The sequence below is a fragment of the Odontomachus brunneus genome, unplaced genomic scaffold (genome assembly GCF_010583005.1).
Source record: "Odontomachus brunneus isolate Ranch 3 - 2012 unplaced genomic scaffold, Obru_v1 Obru_scaffold_035, whole genome shotgun sequence".
In the NCBI taxonomy this organism is placed as follows: Eukaryota; Metazoa; Arthropoda; class Insecta; order Hymenoptera; family Formicidae; genus Odontomachus; species Odontomachus brunneus.
Genome location: NW_022639485.1, coordinates 240258 through 252633, shown reverse-complemented (window position 1 = coordinate 252633; position 12376 = coordinate 240258). Strand labels below are relative to the sequence as shown.

General features: G+C 38.7%; 2 protein-coding genes across 8 annotated transcripts in view; one reads left to right on the top strand and one right to left on the bottom strand.

The window, feature by feature from the left end:
• LOC116843728 (glypican-6) overlaps positions 1-12376 on the top strand; it is a 223027-nt gene that overhangs the window by 143465 nt on the left and 67186 nt on the right. The gene's annotated exons all lie outside the window — the stretch shown is intronic.
• On the bottom strand, positions 6236-12303 carry LOC116843731 (neuroligin-4, X-linked-like). 5 transcript variants are annotated; one of them, XM_032814425.1, is made up of 9 exons: positions 12138-12303; positions 9675-9876; positions 9292-9592; positions 8783-8968; positions 7912-8108; positions 7541-7709; positions 7102-7437; positions 6614-6767; positions 6236-6517 (listed from the first exon to the last, which is right to left on the bottom strand). In XM_032814425.1, the coding sequence occupies exons 2-9, from the start codon at positions 9834-9836 to the stop codon at positions 6370-6372; spliced, it is 1653 nt and encodes a 550-aa protein (XP_032670316.1). In that variant the 5' UTR covers positions 9837-9876; positions 12138-12303; the 3' UTR covers positions 6236-6369. The 5 variants fall into 5 exon arrangements, with proteins under 5 accessions (XP_032670316.1, XP_032670317.1, XP_032670320.1 ...); XM_032814426.1 differs by having other exon boundaries at positions 9675-9865; XM_032814429.1 differs by lacking the exon at positions 12138-12303 and adding an exon at positions 11336-11453 and having other exon boundaries at positions 9675-9865.

Below are 12376 nucleotides of genomic sequence, written 5' to 3'. Positions count from 1 at the left end.
CGTCGTGGCATAAATGCATACATGTCTCCCTCTTCCTCACCCTTCACCACCGCCACCACCTCCTCTTCCTCCGCCTGCTGCTTCTCCTCATCCTCCTCGTCCTCCTCCTCCTCTTCCTCCTCCTCCTCTTTCTCTTTTTTCCCTTCGTTCCGCCGGCCACGGGGGAATCTCCAGGCTTTATTAACGTCCGCCATTATCGTTTTAGCCGCGGCATCGCATTTTATTTTTATCTTTACCTTCGAGATACCGCGCGCGCTCAATAATCGCCGCGAGAAAGTATGGAAGCGCGCGGCCGGTTGTTTTCTCTACTTCTGCGATCCCCCGCCGACGTCGCCGTCAGCCCGCCGTCTCTCCCCGCGTTTTCTCGTCTGCGGTATGCTTTCCCCTTTGAAGCCCCCCTCGACAACTCCTCCACATCTAACCCCTTCGCGTCTACCTTCCCCCCTCCCTCTCCCCCCTCGCCCTGTTCATTTAACCCTCGACGCCGACCGCACGGAATTCCGAGGGACTTCGAATTATGCTACTCGTTCTCCCGTCTCTTCCTCCCCGACGTGGTGCTCGACACTACTCTCTGGCCCGTACGGTAGGACAGTATGATAATCGATACGGTCGCGTACGCGTGTAACCAACGCACCCTCGAAGATTCATTTCGTAGGGACGCGCGTACGTCCTCAGATTCACTCATCGGGGTTAGATTTGCAGCATATTTATTATGCGCCATTTCGATTATAATGTGTCGAGTTTCTATTCTACTTTAATCGAAGACTACAAAGTTAATATTATTATCATCTTATTTTATTACAAATTGTTATTATTCGCAAATGCGAGTAATATCGCTCAATCCCAAGCGTCATTCTATGGATATGTTCTTTTATTTCCACGTATTTCATAAGAATCTTGTCTTGCCGCTTCTGACGTCATCAATCGTGAGCTCCCTCCGCCGAGAGACCAGAAGTCTTAAAAGAGTAGACTCCACGACCACGCGAGACGTCGTTTCCCGGCGATTCTCCCCCGCGAAATCCCGACGGCGATATAGCAATTGAATAGTTTATGGTGTGCCCTTCTCGACTGCCAGCCGGCCTCTGCTCGCGCCGCAATTGCATCGGGAATGCACCGCGGAACATCTCAGCGCGGGCCAGGAAATAAGGAAGTCGGGCAAGACAATTGAGAACGGCCGGAATTGCCGGCGGACTCGCGGGATTCTTGCGCTCTCGCCGCGTAGAAATGACGCTTCCTTTCCGCGTTCAGCTTCCCCATAGCTTCTTTATAGGTGATGATAACGGCACGCGGAGAACATAACGATACGTTTTACGCACGTTCCGAGCGCGAAACGACGCCGGAATAACGACGACGCTCGCGTTCTTCTGCACTCGCTTCGCGGATGCTCGCGATTTCTCTCCGAAAAATTTCCACAAAGTCGCGCTTAACACATACGCATCCCTGCCGGGAGTTATCCAGAGATATGATTACATCATTATTTTAGACGGTTCTCTCCGCACGTGTGTTTATTAATTATCTATTGATGGTCTCGGCGATATCGATAATACGTCACTGTTATTGCGGCAACGTAATTAATATCATTATTTTCTATTAATGATGTTATAAAATCTGCAAGCGAACAAATAAACGTTGTTTCATCAGCACACAGAGAAAAATATTTCATTCTACTGCTAAAGAAAAAGATCATTCAGTTTACTTTTGCTTACTTTAAGTAATAGTTGTCCTGAATAGAGAATATTTTCTTGATAATAGTCCTGAATAGTCCTACTCACATAAATTTTAGAACAGCTCGTTACGATGCCCTCAAAAGAAGAATTTATTCTCTTTGTAAGAATATCATAAAATTTTATCGAAGAAACAATTGATTTGATTCTATGTAAGTCGAATTTGTGTTTTAAAATTTAATAACCTCGATTGAAATGCTAACCCTACTAAGATTCAGAATGCATTTCGAACAGATTCGACACTAATGATGAGCTTACGATAGACTTGAGGATACACAAACTCGCGAAATACTTAAAACAGACAACATTTACTTGAATGCAGTATGTATTTCTCTGTGTGTGGCGTCTTATAACAACGATATCGAAATGCGCATATTCCTTTGGATGAAAATCCGATGTATCGCGCGAGACGATCTTTTGTGCGATCCCGCCGGCGTTTTCGCGCATCGCTCGTGTTCCGTGCTAACTGTGACGCTTATGTGCTCTCGTTTCGAGCAATTCAGCACTAAGGACGCATAATAATCGGCCGCCTTCGCGCGCGCCCGCACGGTAATTGCGACATTAGACGGAACGACGGTGGTGGGACGAGATACGGATCGGGCTCATTGCCAATTGCGTTTCCAGCAAAATTGAAAGATTGTCGGCCTGCCTACCTACGGCCTACCCCTCATTATCCCGCCTTATTATACTCAATCCACGAAATCGTATATCCGGAATTTCCCAACGAGCGGCGCGCCGGCGAGAACAGAGAGAGAGAGAGAGGGAGCACGCAATCATTCGCACGCACTGCGAGAGAGCGCGCGCGCGGGATGGACGCCCACGGTGCTACATTTAAATTAAACGCGATCGTGTAGCCCAAGGCTTCCCATTCTTGGAGTGTCGAAATAACATACAATTATAGGAACGACGCTACAAAGTATGATAACTATTAATCACGGGACACCGAAGACGACGAGCCGAGACCAACGTGGATACAATGTGTCGGGCGTTCGCGTTAGTGTTGGAAGAGTTATTCGTCCGTTTCATTTAGGTTTCCATTACGATTGTTGTGTGTTGGCGCGATACACTTCAAAATTCCCACGAGCAAGATGTAAAATCGCGACATTTAACCTTGAACATTGAAGGAAGGAATACGGAATCTTATACGCGACGAGAACGTATATTAATTATCAGCATTCCTTATTGTTATTATTATTGCAATTACACTCTTTGCGTTTGTTCCTAGATAAACCCACATTGAGAGAAAAAATAGTTGGAATAATTATAATCTCACTATATTTTATAGTTCGTTTTGGCTTCAAACATATAATTTATCTAAACATGAAGATATAGTAGAATGAACACAGATTTATAGTCACCATCTTATTACTCTATATATATGGTAAAGCACCTTTTGGGAATATAGTTACATGTATCTATATTTGCCAAATATTCCAATTGTATTGACTATATAAAATAGTTAATTTCTCTTACTATTCAATATTTGCTACCTTACTATATTTTTTATTTCAAATAATTATAATTCTTGGTAAAAATTTTACACGAGTCAGTTATACTATGCTTATATCGTAAATATTACAAATATTATGGTAACATTTACTATAAAAATTATATTCCTAACTATGCCATTATAATTCTTTTTATTATGCCATTATAGTTCCAAATATCATACATTTTTCTCTCAGTGCACTAAATTATTTTTTATTTTTTAGATATTTATTTTCTCGGTGTATATTTGCTGCGTAAATGTCATTAAAAAAAGCTTCTATTATCAATTGTCTCACGATTGCGATGATCATGAGGATCTATTTAGGTTAAAATCTGTTGTTTTGCGCCAACTAATTGTCCCGGAGTCGGCAAGTGATCGCAGTATAACAATTTGACGTAACGATCTAACACGCTCGCTCGTACTTTGCGCAGCCCTTTTCTCATCGCGCGCGCAGAGTAAAGTCACGGAGAGAGATACGGTGATTCATGAAATTAAGTGTTAATGATCTCACTGTTTTCGTCATATTCCGGCCGGCCGCAGAAGGAGGAGTCGGCCAACAATGCGCGACGTGTGCGCCGGATGCTAGAGTAAACCTCTGGCTTCCGGGCGGACGGATGAATGATTCGCGCGAGCTACCTCCCGAAAGTATTCATAAATATAAATTGTACTTTGATTCGACCCTCGACGGCCTCTGGGATTCGCGGAGAGTGCGGGGACCGGCAGATCGAATTCTTCCGCTCTCCTAGGAGGAAGAGAGCTTCCCTGCAGGGTGCCACCTAAAAATATTCTCTTGAGGCAAGCTTCCCGTGGCAAATTGTAAAGGGAGAGAAAAGGTCCCGCGTTAGTGTACGTATTGAGAAGAATGGCGTGCAGTTCTCTCGTAGGGCGTGATTGAGAGGCCGTGTGAAATTAAGTTTCCAATGTCGATCAGCGCGCTCCGGCTGCGTGTGAAGTCATCTTCTCTTCGTTTCCGACCTGGACAACTCGTCCCTAAAGTTCAGCATCCAAGTGTCTCGAGGCACACCCCGTATATCGTGCTTTCGTTAACTCGAAGGGTGGCTATCGATTCTCTCGGAAGTTGCCCGTCTTGTACAAATAGCGAGCGGGCGAGCAAGTGGTGTGTGCTTTTTGCTACTTAAGAAGCAGAGGCGCGATTGCCTGCCGGATCGATTAATTCGTCTGGCTGGCTGCCGAGAAAATTCATGCAAATGCGAAAAAATCGCGTTCCCTTTTAAGAATATTCCCGATACGAGGAGGTAGAGAAATCTTTCGACGCGAGGTTGCTCCTCGGTTTTTCAAGCCGCGAAGATTACGGAGCTAAGATTTATTCCGGAAGTACTGCGAATGCGCTAATTTGCCTTTTCAATTTTAAGTTGAATATCACTTAAGTGAGTGTCACGTGTAAACTCATTTCGACTACGTAAACTAGAAATATAATGATAAATACTTTTAGAATCATTATTTTGAAACAGCCTAATCATTCCTCCTAGATCAAGCTACTTTTTTTTATAACTATTTCTTACATATCTTTTTGTATATATATATAATTTTATTTTTCCTTCTTCTTTATTTTATATTGTTTTTGTGTGTATCACAGAGGGACACATTCCCGTTTAATTAAATAAATAAGTAAACTTTAGAATCGAAAAAACATATTTGGCGTTTGCTATGTACTTAAAATGCGGCTTCTAATCTCCCATGCATTCGTCTCTCGTAAACTCGCGAGATAACGTCAATAACGGTCGATACGCAGACCCGATAAGCTCGTTTGGCTGATGTAATTTCCACATAATTTTTATATCGTTCGTTCTCCCGCGGGAAACAACGGAAGTCGCCAGGAATTCGGAATAAGACAAATATTTGTCGCTCGCAAGCGACTGTATCGTGCGGTATTAACACAGAGTTTCTCCCCTGACGAATTTATCCGTTTGAGGATCTTGGTCGCGCCGGAGCATTTCCTCGTGGTTTACGCGATCGTCTTTCTCTCATTCCCGACGTCGTTGCCTGCGAAAATACGGTAAATACGCGGCACACGACCGAGCGGCGAGGAGAAGGAAGCAGAAGAGAGGAAGAGAGAAAGAAAGACGTCGAGGCGATACGAGAGATCGCCCTCGGGAATTGAACTCTGGTTACCCGCACGACGAGGCAAAAGTGACTCGGCCCCTTCTTTGTCCGAATATAACTGTATTTATCTCGATTCCGTCCGTCTGAATCATTGAAGAGAGCGAGAGAACGAGGAAACGCTTCTCCTAAACCCTCGATCGAGCGCGAGTTCAAACATTTCGCTTCCAAGCCTTCCCGGAGAGTTTGCCCAACTTTCCGGCGATCCTGACTCCTTTGTTATCTATCTTTCTTCTCTTTTCTTCGAACAAACGCATCCTCTTTCTATCCCTCACCATTAAGAGACGCGAAAGATACGAAACGCGTTGTCGCTTTGTAGTAATTTCGCGCCTGCACTTCGTTCTTCCAGAACGAAATTGGCCGTCGCAACTTGGAATTATTTTGATACGGGATGGGAAAGGGATTTTAAAGCACTTGAGAAGATCCTTTTCTTGTCATTACGAAAGTTACGTGACAATTTGTACAACCGTTCATTGCCACTCCATAAAGCGCACGAATAACGTCTATATTATTGATACACATTATTAGTCTAAAATAAAGAGATACGTATGCACTTAAAGATCTCATGTTAAAAATTATATTTTAAGTACACGAACTACGGATCATACTAGAACTCAAACGAAATTTCGACTGAAGGGTCAGGGTCTGTTAATTTTTTGAAACATGTTGTATTAATAAAATGACTTTCTCAATATCAAAAGTAGGAAATTCAAAATTACTTTTTTAAAGATGCATCGTAAATGAACAATCAAGGAGTGGTCATACGTATAGACGTGTAACGAGAAAGAAAGTTTCATGATTCATTGTGCAAGATATATGTATAACATTGCAGACAATATAACAATTCAAGCGAGATTTGTTGTCAAAAGGAGTTCTTCGTGCGTTATTACATATTGCAGTATTTGTATATATGCTCATGTAATGATATTTATTATTCAACACACAATATTTAGACATATACGTCGTGTACTCTTAAAAAATTCCGCCATTACAAAAATTTGCATTCACATATTTTTAATATTGGACATATGATATTTAATACCACTTATCTGTTAAGATCAAATGTTTCCTTGCTTTAATCCAGCCACTTGGTTGTCTGTTAATTTCGAAACACATTAGTTCATTTTTAGACGTTATGTCTTTCCAATCAGAATCCCCATATGTAGTTTCAAAATTGGGATCGCTGAAAATAAAATGGCGTTATTTTATTACAAAAATTTGTCATCATTCGATGTATAGCCTAATTTAGTATTTTAAATTTTTAACAATTTATACTTACCCTTCCTTTGCAAAATTGCTCCATATGAGTGTAATCATATTTATTATATCATAATCCTTCCGCGTCATTGCGAACAAATTTTTATTTCTTTGATCAGGCATGTAAAACAAATATGCTAATTCATCGCCGTGAGTAACGATGTTTGACATGGTGTCTACATGAAAAAATGGAAAGAAAACAGAGACGTGAAATTATCAGATGATTCAATCGGGCCGAATTGAAATCGCAACTTGAGTCAGTAATCTTTATGAATTTTACAAGATGCACACTTAGAAAAACAGACACGGTGATAGTAACTATATAGTGACAACTATATAGTTTTATGTGTAGCATTAACGCGTACACATGTAATTTGATAAATTATTTTATAGTTACTGCAAGTAAAGCTTTAGTTGCAATATATAACTACAAGATAATTTATTAAACGATACACACATTATAATTTTTTATACACACAAAACTCATATAGTTCTCATCTATATAGTTACCATCTCTATATATTTTCTTCTCAGATGTAATATTACCAGATGATTCTGTACTATGCTCTTTTATTTTTTTCTCATCGCCATTATAAGAAAATAAGTAAAAGTAAGTCTTCATTTTTTGTTCCGCTCGATTAATCACAACGCTTCTAATAGCGTGATTATAATACAAGTCGCTCAGACAACGTTTGATTACATCGGAATGCCATGTTTTAAATGAAGATACTTGTCCATAGTGCTTTAAAATTTGCTTTGTATAATTTGGCACTTTATCCAAGTTGTGCTGACCCGCAAATATTTCGACATAAGTTGTAAGATCCTCGTCCTTCAGTGCTTTTTCATCTGTTCGGCAGATAAATTATAGAAAGTTTACGCGATAAGAATGAAATAATGATATTTATTACATAAAAATTTAATAATTTGTAATATTTCATGTTTGTGGTACCTGTCATTTGTGGATAAGATTCAAAGATTTCATCGGTATTATGACCGATCAGGATCGGTATATTATTGTTGTTGTTCTCAAACAGTTCACGAACGGGACACGGAAGAAAAGGATTCAGCGATTCTTTGTCGATTGTAGGTCCAAATATGACTTTTCTGATCCTCCGTTTCTGCGAAAAACGTCTCTCTTTACTTTCATGATAAATTATATGACTGAATTATTATCTTGCCATATAATTCGTGTTTGTCATTTAAGATGGATCAGAGAGAATAGATATAGTTCCCCCTTATCAATCGCAGCAGCGAAATAACATATTGTTAAACTATAAAACGAAGTGTAAACGAATAACAAACAGAAAAAGAACTATTCACCTTTTCTGAGACTATAGTAGCCTCCGCCAAAACGAGCACGCGATAAGGAATTTTGTGCAAATATGCAAGTATTGTTTCGAGTTCCTTGCTGGAGCAGCCCAATTTAGACGCGAGTTCAAACCCTTCCGTTTGTTTCTCTTTTATCGCCCAATTACACAGAGCGACGCCACTCTGAAGAATAGCCTTCTGAAAGAGACCTGAAAATGAAAATAAGCGACATTATTGTTAATTCGAGCACATATTGAGTCATTTTGTCCCGATTGTTTCTTTTTTCTTTTTCGAACGAAATAAAGCACGCAGTAGTTTTTAAGCGTAATATACTGTGAAATTTGGAAAGTCTATCTCTACTCTCAAAGTACCATACTTGCTCTACCCTAAGTTTGCTTTAAAATACGTTGTGATAGCCACGACAGTCGGGCGAAAAATGTTCAACTTCATATCCCAAAATACAGATTTTGAAGAAAAAACGAAAAATTTAAAATAGCAGTTTTGAAACTCATGACTTTGACTACAAAATCCTAAGAGTATTTTCCTTAATATTAAAAAGCAAAAAATTTTAAGCAAAAAAGTGCCTTTTTCAACAATAATCAACTTCAAATATAATTTTTACCTATTAATATGTTTTTCTCAAAACTGACAATATTCTATGAAAATATCACTCTTTAGCTTCAAAAAGTGCTTCTATGTTTTTTTTCGCAAAAGTGCATACTTTTCGAGATATGCAATTGAAAACATTACATTGGCTCTCAATTTGACCCGGTATACGTTCTACGGAAGTTTACAAAGATTGCGCTCTCGAAAGATTAACGTCGCGTTATCAACTGAAATTTTTAATTCAGTTGTTATCACTTGCAAAAACTTCGCCATGTACCTTTGGATAACGGCGACAGCATCAACAAATGCGTGGATATCGCACCCGTGCCATTGCCAAAAACAGTGATCTTATCTGGAGATCCGCCGAAATTGAAGATGTTTTCTTTGATCCATTCTAACGCGGCAATCTGATCCTTTAATCCTTGATTCCCACAGGCATGCTTATGACCGAGATTTAAGAAACCTTACATATATAAAAATTGAATTAAAAACTTAACGATTTATAGTATAGTATATAAAATAGCGCGCGCGCGAATGTAACTCGGACAATTTTCAATCGCGTTAATCCTAACATATAGGATAAGAATTTTCTAAATATCTCTAAGAATCGATTCTTCAATAGTAGTTTAAACTTAGATGTAAATTTGAACTTTATTCAAGTGCATCGAACACGTTGTTGGGACAGAGTTGGGAAACTCAAATCTAGATTTAAACTACTATTCGAAAAATCGCCTTTTAAAAGGCGCTCACACTGCTTTGTACATGTATGATCATGTGTAATCTTACCTAAGATACCGAGTCTATAGTTGATAGTAACCAGAATGACATCTTTCTTCATGAAATAATCGGGTCGTATCTCAGAATAATTTCCGCTGCCGTAGTGAAAATTCCCACCGTGAATCCAAACCATAACTGCTTTATGCAAGACCTCTTCACATTGCTCATATGGCACGTAGACATTAAGATAAAGACAGTCCTCGGTACCAATTACATTTTTAGGTGATTTACGACATAACTGTGCGCTCATGACACCCATGTCATCAGTCGCCACTCGGATATCCTTCCAGGACACGGGTGGCTGGGGATCCTGATTCAAGCAAAGACGAAATGTGTTCGAATAAGATGATACCGCACACTAATAAGTAAACTCCAGGCAACGAATATATTACTCTGAATCTCAATGAACCAATTGGTGGAGCCGCATAAGGTATGCCTAGGAAAGCTTTGTACATGCTGCCTAAAACACCTTCTTTAATCGATCCTAACAGCTTTCCTTGTTGCACTTCCACAACTACTGTGTGCCTGATCGAATTCATGTAATCCGTATCCATCGTGTAACTTACAAATCTCTTCGCCGTACCTTAAACACACCTATCCGTAAATGAACAAATCGTATTATCACAAAGTATAGTGCTTACGAAAGCACTATTGCTGCCAGCTTAGGATCTCAGACACAAGTTGTGCAAACAAACTCTAGACATCTGAAAGACATCACACAATGATAATACAATGAATATCTTGTAATATAATATCAAGTTTGAACTGTTGCGTGTATGTATCCAACATAGAATGTTCAATATGGGTATTATCGTCTAATAATATTTATATTGAAACGTGATAATCTATCGGTCTCCTCTCTTCAAAATTTGCGAAAGAATATTCGTATATTAAATGATTATAATTTTCTGTCGGCAGTAATTTTTCATTAATAACAATCTAATTATAAATTATAATGAATAATTTGAAAGTACACTCTTTTAAAGTGAATCAGTGAAAGCATCATTGAAAGCAGTGAATATACACTAATTTGCAATTATAAATATAGCACTGAAACTGCTTAGTGCTATAATTATAACTGATATCAGTGACTATTCACTTTAAGATAACAAGATACAAGAAATAGATAGATAGGTATACAGTCGAAATACGTTTGTCTAGTTTATCAGTCAGGTTAACCGTCGAGATTGTGAAGTCCGCGTTTCAAAATACGGACGATAATATTACCGTAAAAACGCCAATAAGGTTTCACCGGTCTAACCTCCGCATACACTTTTGGAAGCGCAAGACCGACTAATATTAATAATGCAAAGTGCTCTCTCACCGTTACCCTTCGGGCGCGCACGAAAGTACCCATTTGAATTCATCGTAAGCGAGACATCCGAATTCATTGTCGACGCGACGGTATAGATTTATTGCTACGAAGAAACACGCAAAAATACTTCCCGCAAAAACGAGGGTTGCCAGTCGTTTATTCGTTCGGCCCTTTATTCAGGTCGGGGAACTCAATTCCTTTGAGACAGTGCAAAAGCAGCGGAAAGTAGCAGTGATTTCTAAAGGACGTTGAAAGCGATCGTAAACAGAAAATCATATAAAGAACACAAAATTTTAACAAGGAAACCACTACTAAAGATGATTATAAATCGGAGTATAATTAATTAAGCGCGATGTAATATTACAATGAGAACAATCATAGTCAAGTATATCTGAAAAGGTTATTGGTTCGATTAGGAGAAAGAAAAACTAGTCAAGATGAGACACTGAATAAATATTGGAATTAAAAACTCATACTCCGAAATAGAAATTAGTTATATATGATCGTTGTAGACGCTCGTTGAAACGCGAAAACGTGGATACTTGATTGGAACTCACAATTTGAGAGATGGATTCGTATCGATAAATAAACAACTGATTTATGTCCAACGGTCCTCGCTAACATACTTTTCTAATTGAAAACACATATCGAGCCAGAAACAAAGATGATATTGTTTGTATAACATGTTCAATAATAATCATGGATACTAAATAAATTTGTGAAAGAATGCGTATTTACCTGCGTTTAGATAAAGTAGTTCGAAAGGAAAACTAGTCAAGATGAGACACTGAATAAATATTGGAATTAAAAACTCATACTCCGAAATAGAAATTAGTTATATATGATCGTTGTAGACGCTCGTTGAAACGCGAAAACGTGGATACTTGATTGGAACTCACAATTTGAGAGATGGATTCGTATCGATAAATAAACAACTGATTTATGTCCAACGGTCCTCGCTAACATACTTTTCTAATTGAAAACACATATCGAGCCAGAAACAAAGATGATATTGTTTGTATAACATGTTCAATAATAATCATGGATACTAAATAAATTTGTGAAAGAATGCGTATTTACCTGCGTTTAGATAAAGTAGTTCGAAAGGAAAACTAGTCAAGATGAGACACTGAATAAATATTGGAATTAAAAACTCATACTCCGAAATAGAAATTAGTTATATATGATCGTTGTAGACGCTCGTTGAAACGCGAAAATGTGGATACTTGATTGGAACTCACAATTTGAGAGATGGATTCGTATCGATAAATAAACAACTGATTTATGTCCAACGGTCCTCGCTAACATACTTTTCTAATTTAAAACACATATCGAGCCAGAAACAAAGAAGGAACTCACAATTTGAGAGATGGATTCGTATCGATAAATAAACAACTGATTTATGTCCAACGGTCCTCGCTAACATACTTTTCTAATTGAAAACACATATCGAGCCAGAAACAAAGATGATATTGTTTGTATAACATGTTCAATAATAATCATGGATACTAAATAAATTTGTGAAAGAATGCGTATTTACCTGCGTTTAGATAAAGTAGTTCGTCCTTAAAAAAAAGACTCAACCAAACAGAAGAACCGCACGAGATTACTGAGATATTCTTTCTGTCGAAACTAGAAGTATTAGACCTACCAGATTACTACGTGGCCTACCCTACTATGTGGTCCAAGTTGGTCTGCGCATGCCTGTCAAATGCAAGGAAGTATCTATATTGAGAAAAAAAGGGTGTCAAGGACAAAGGGTGAAAAGGACAAAGTACT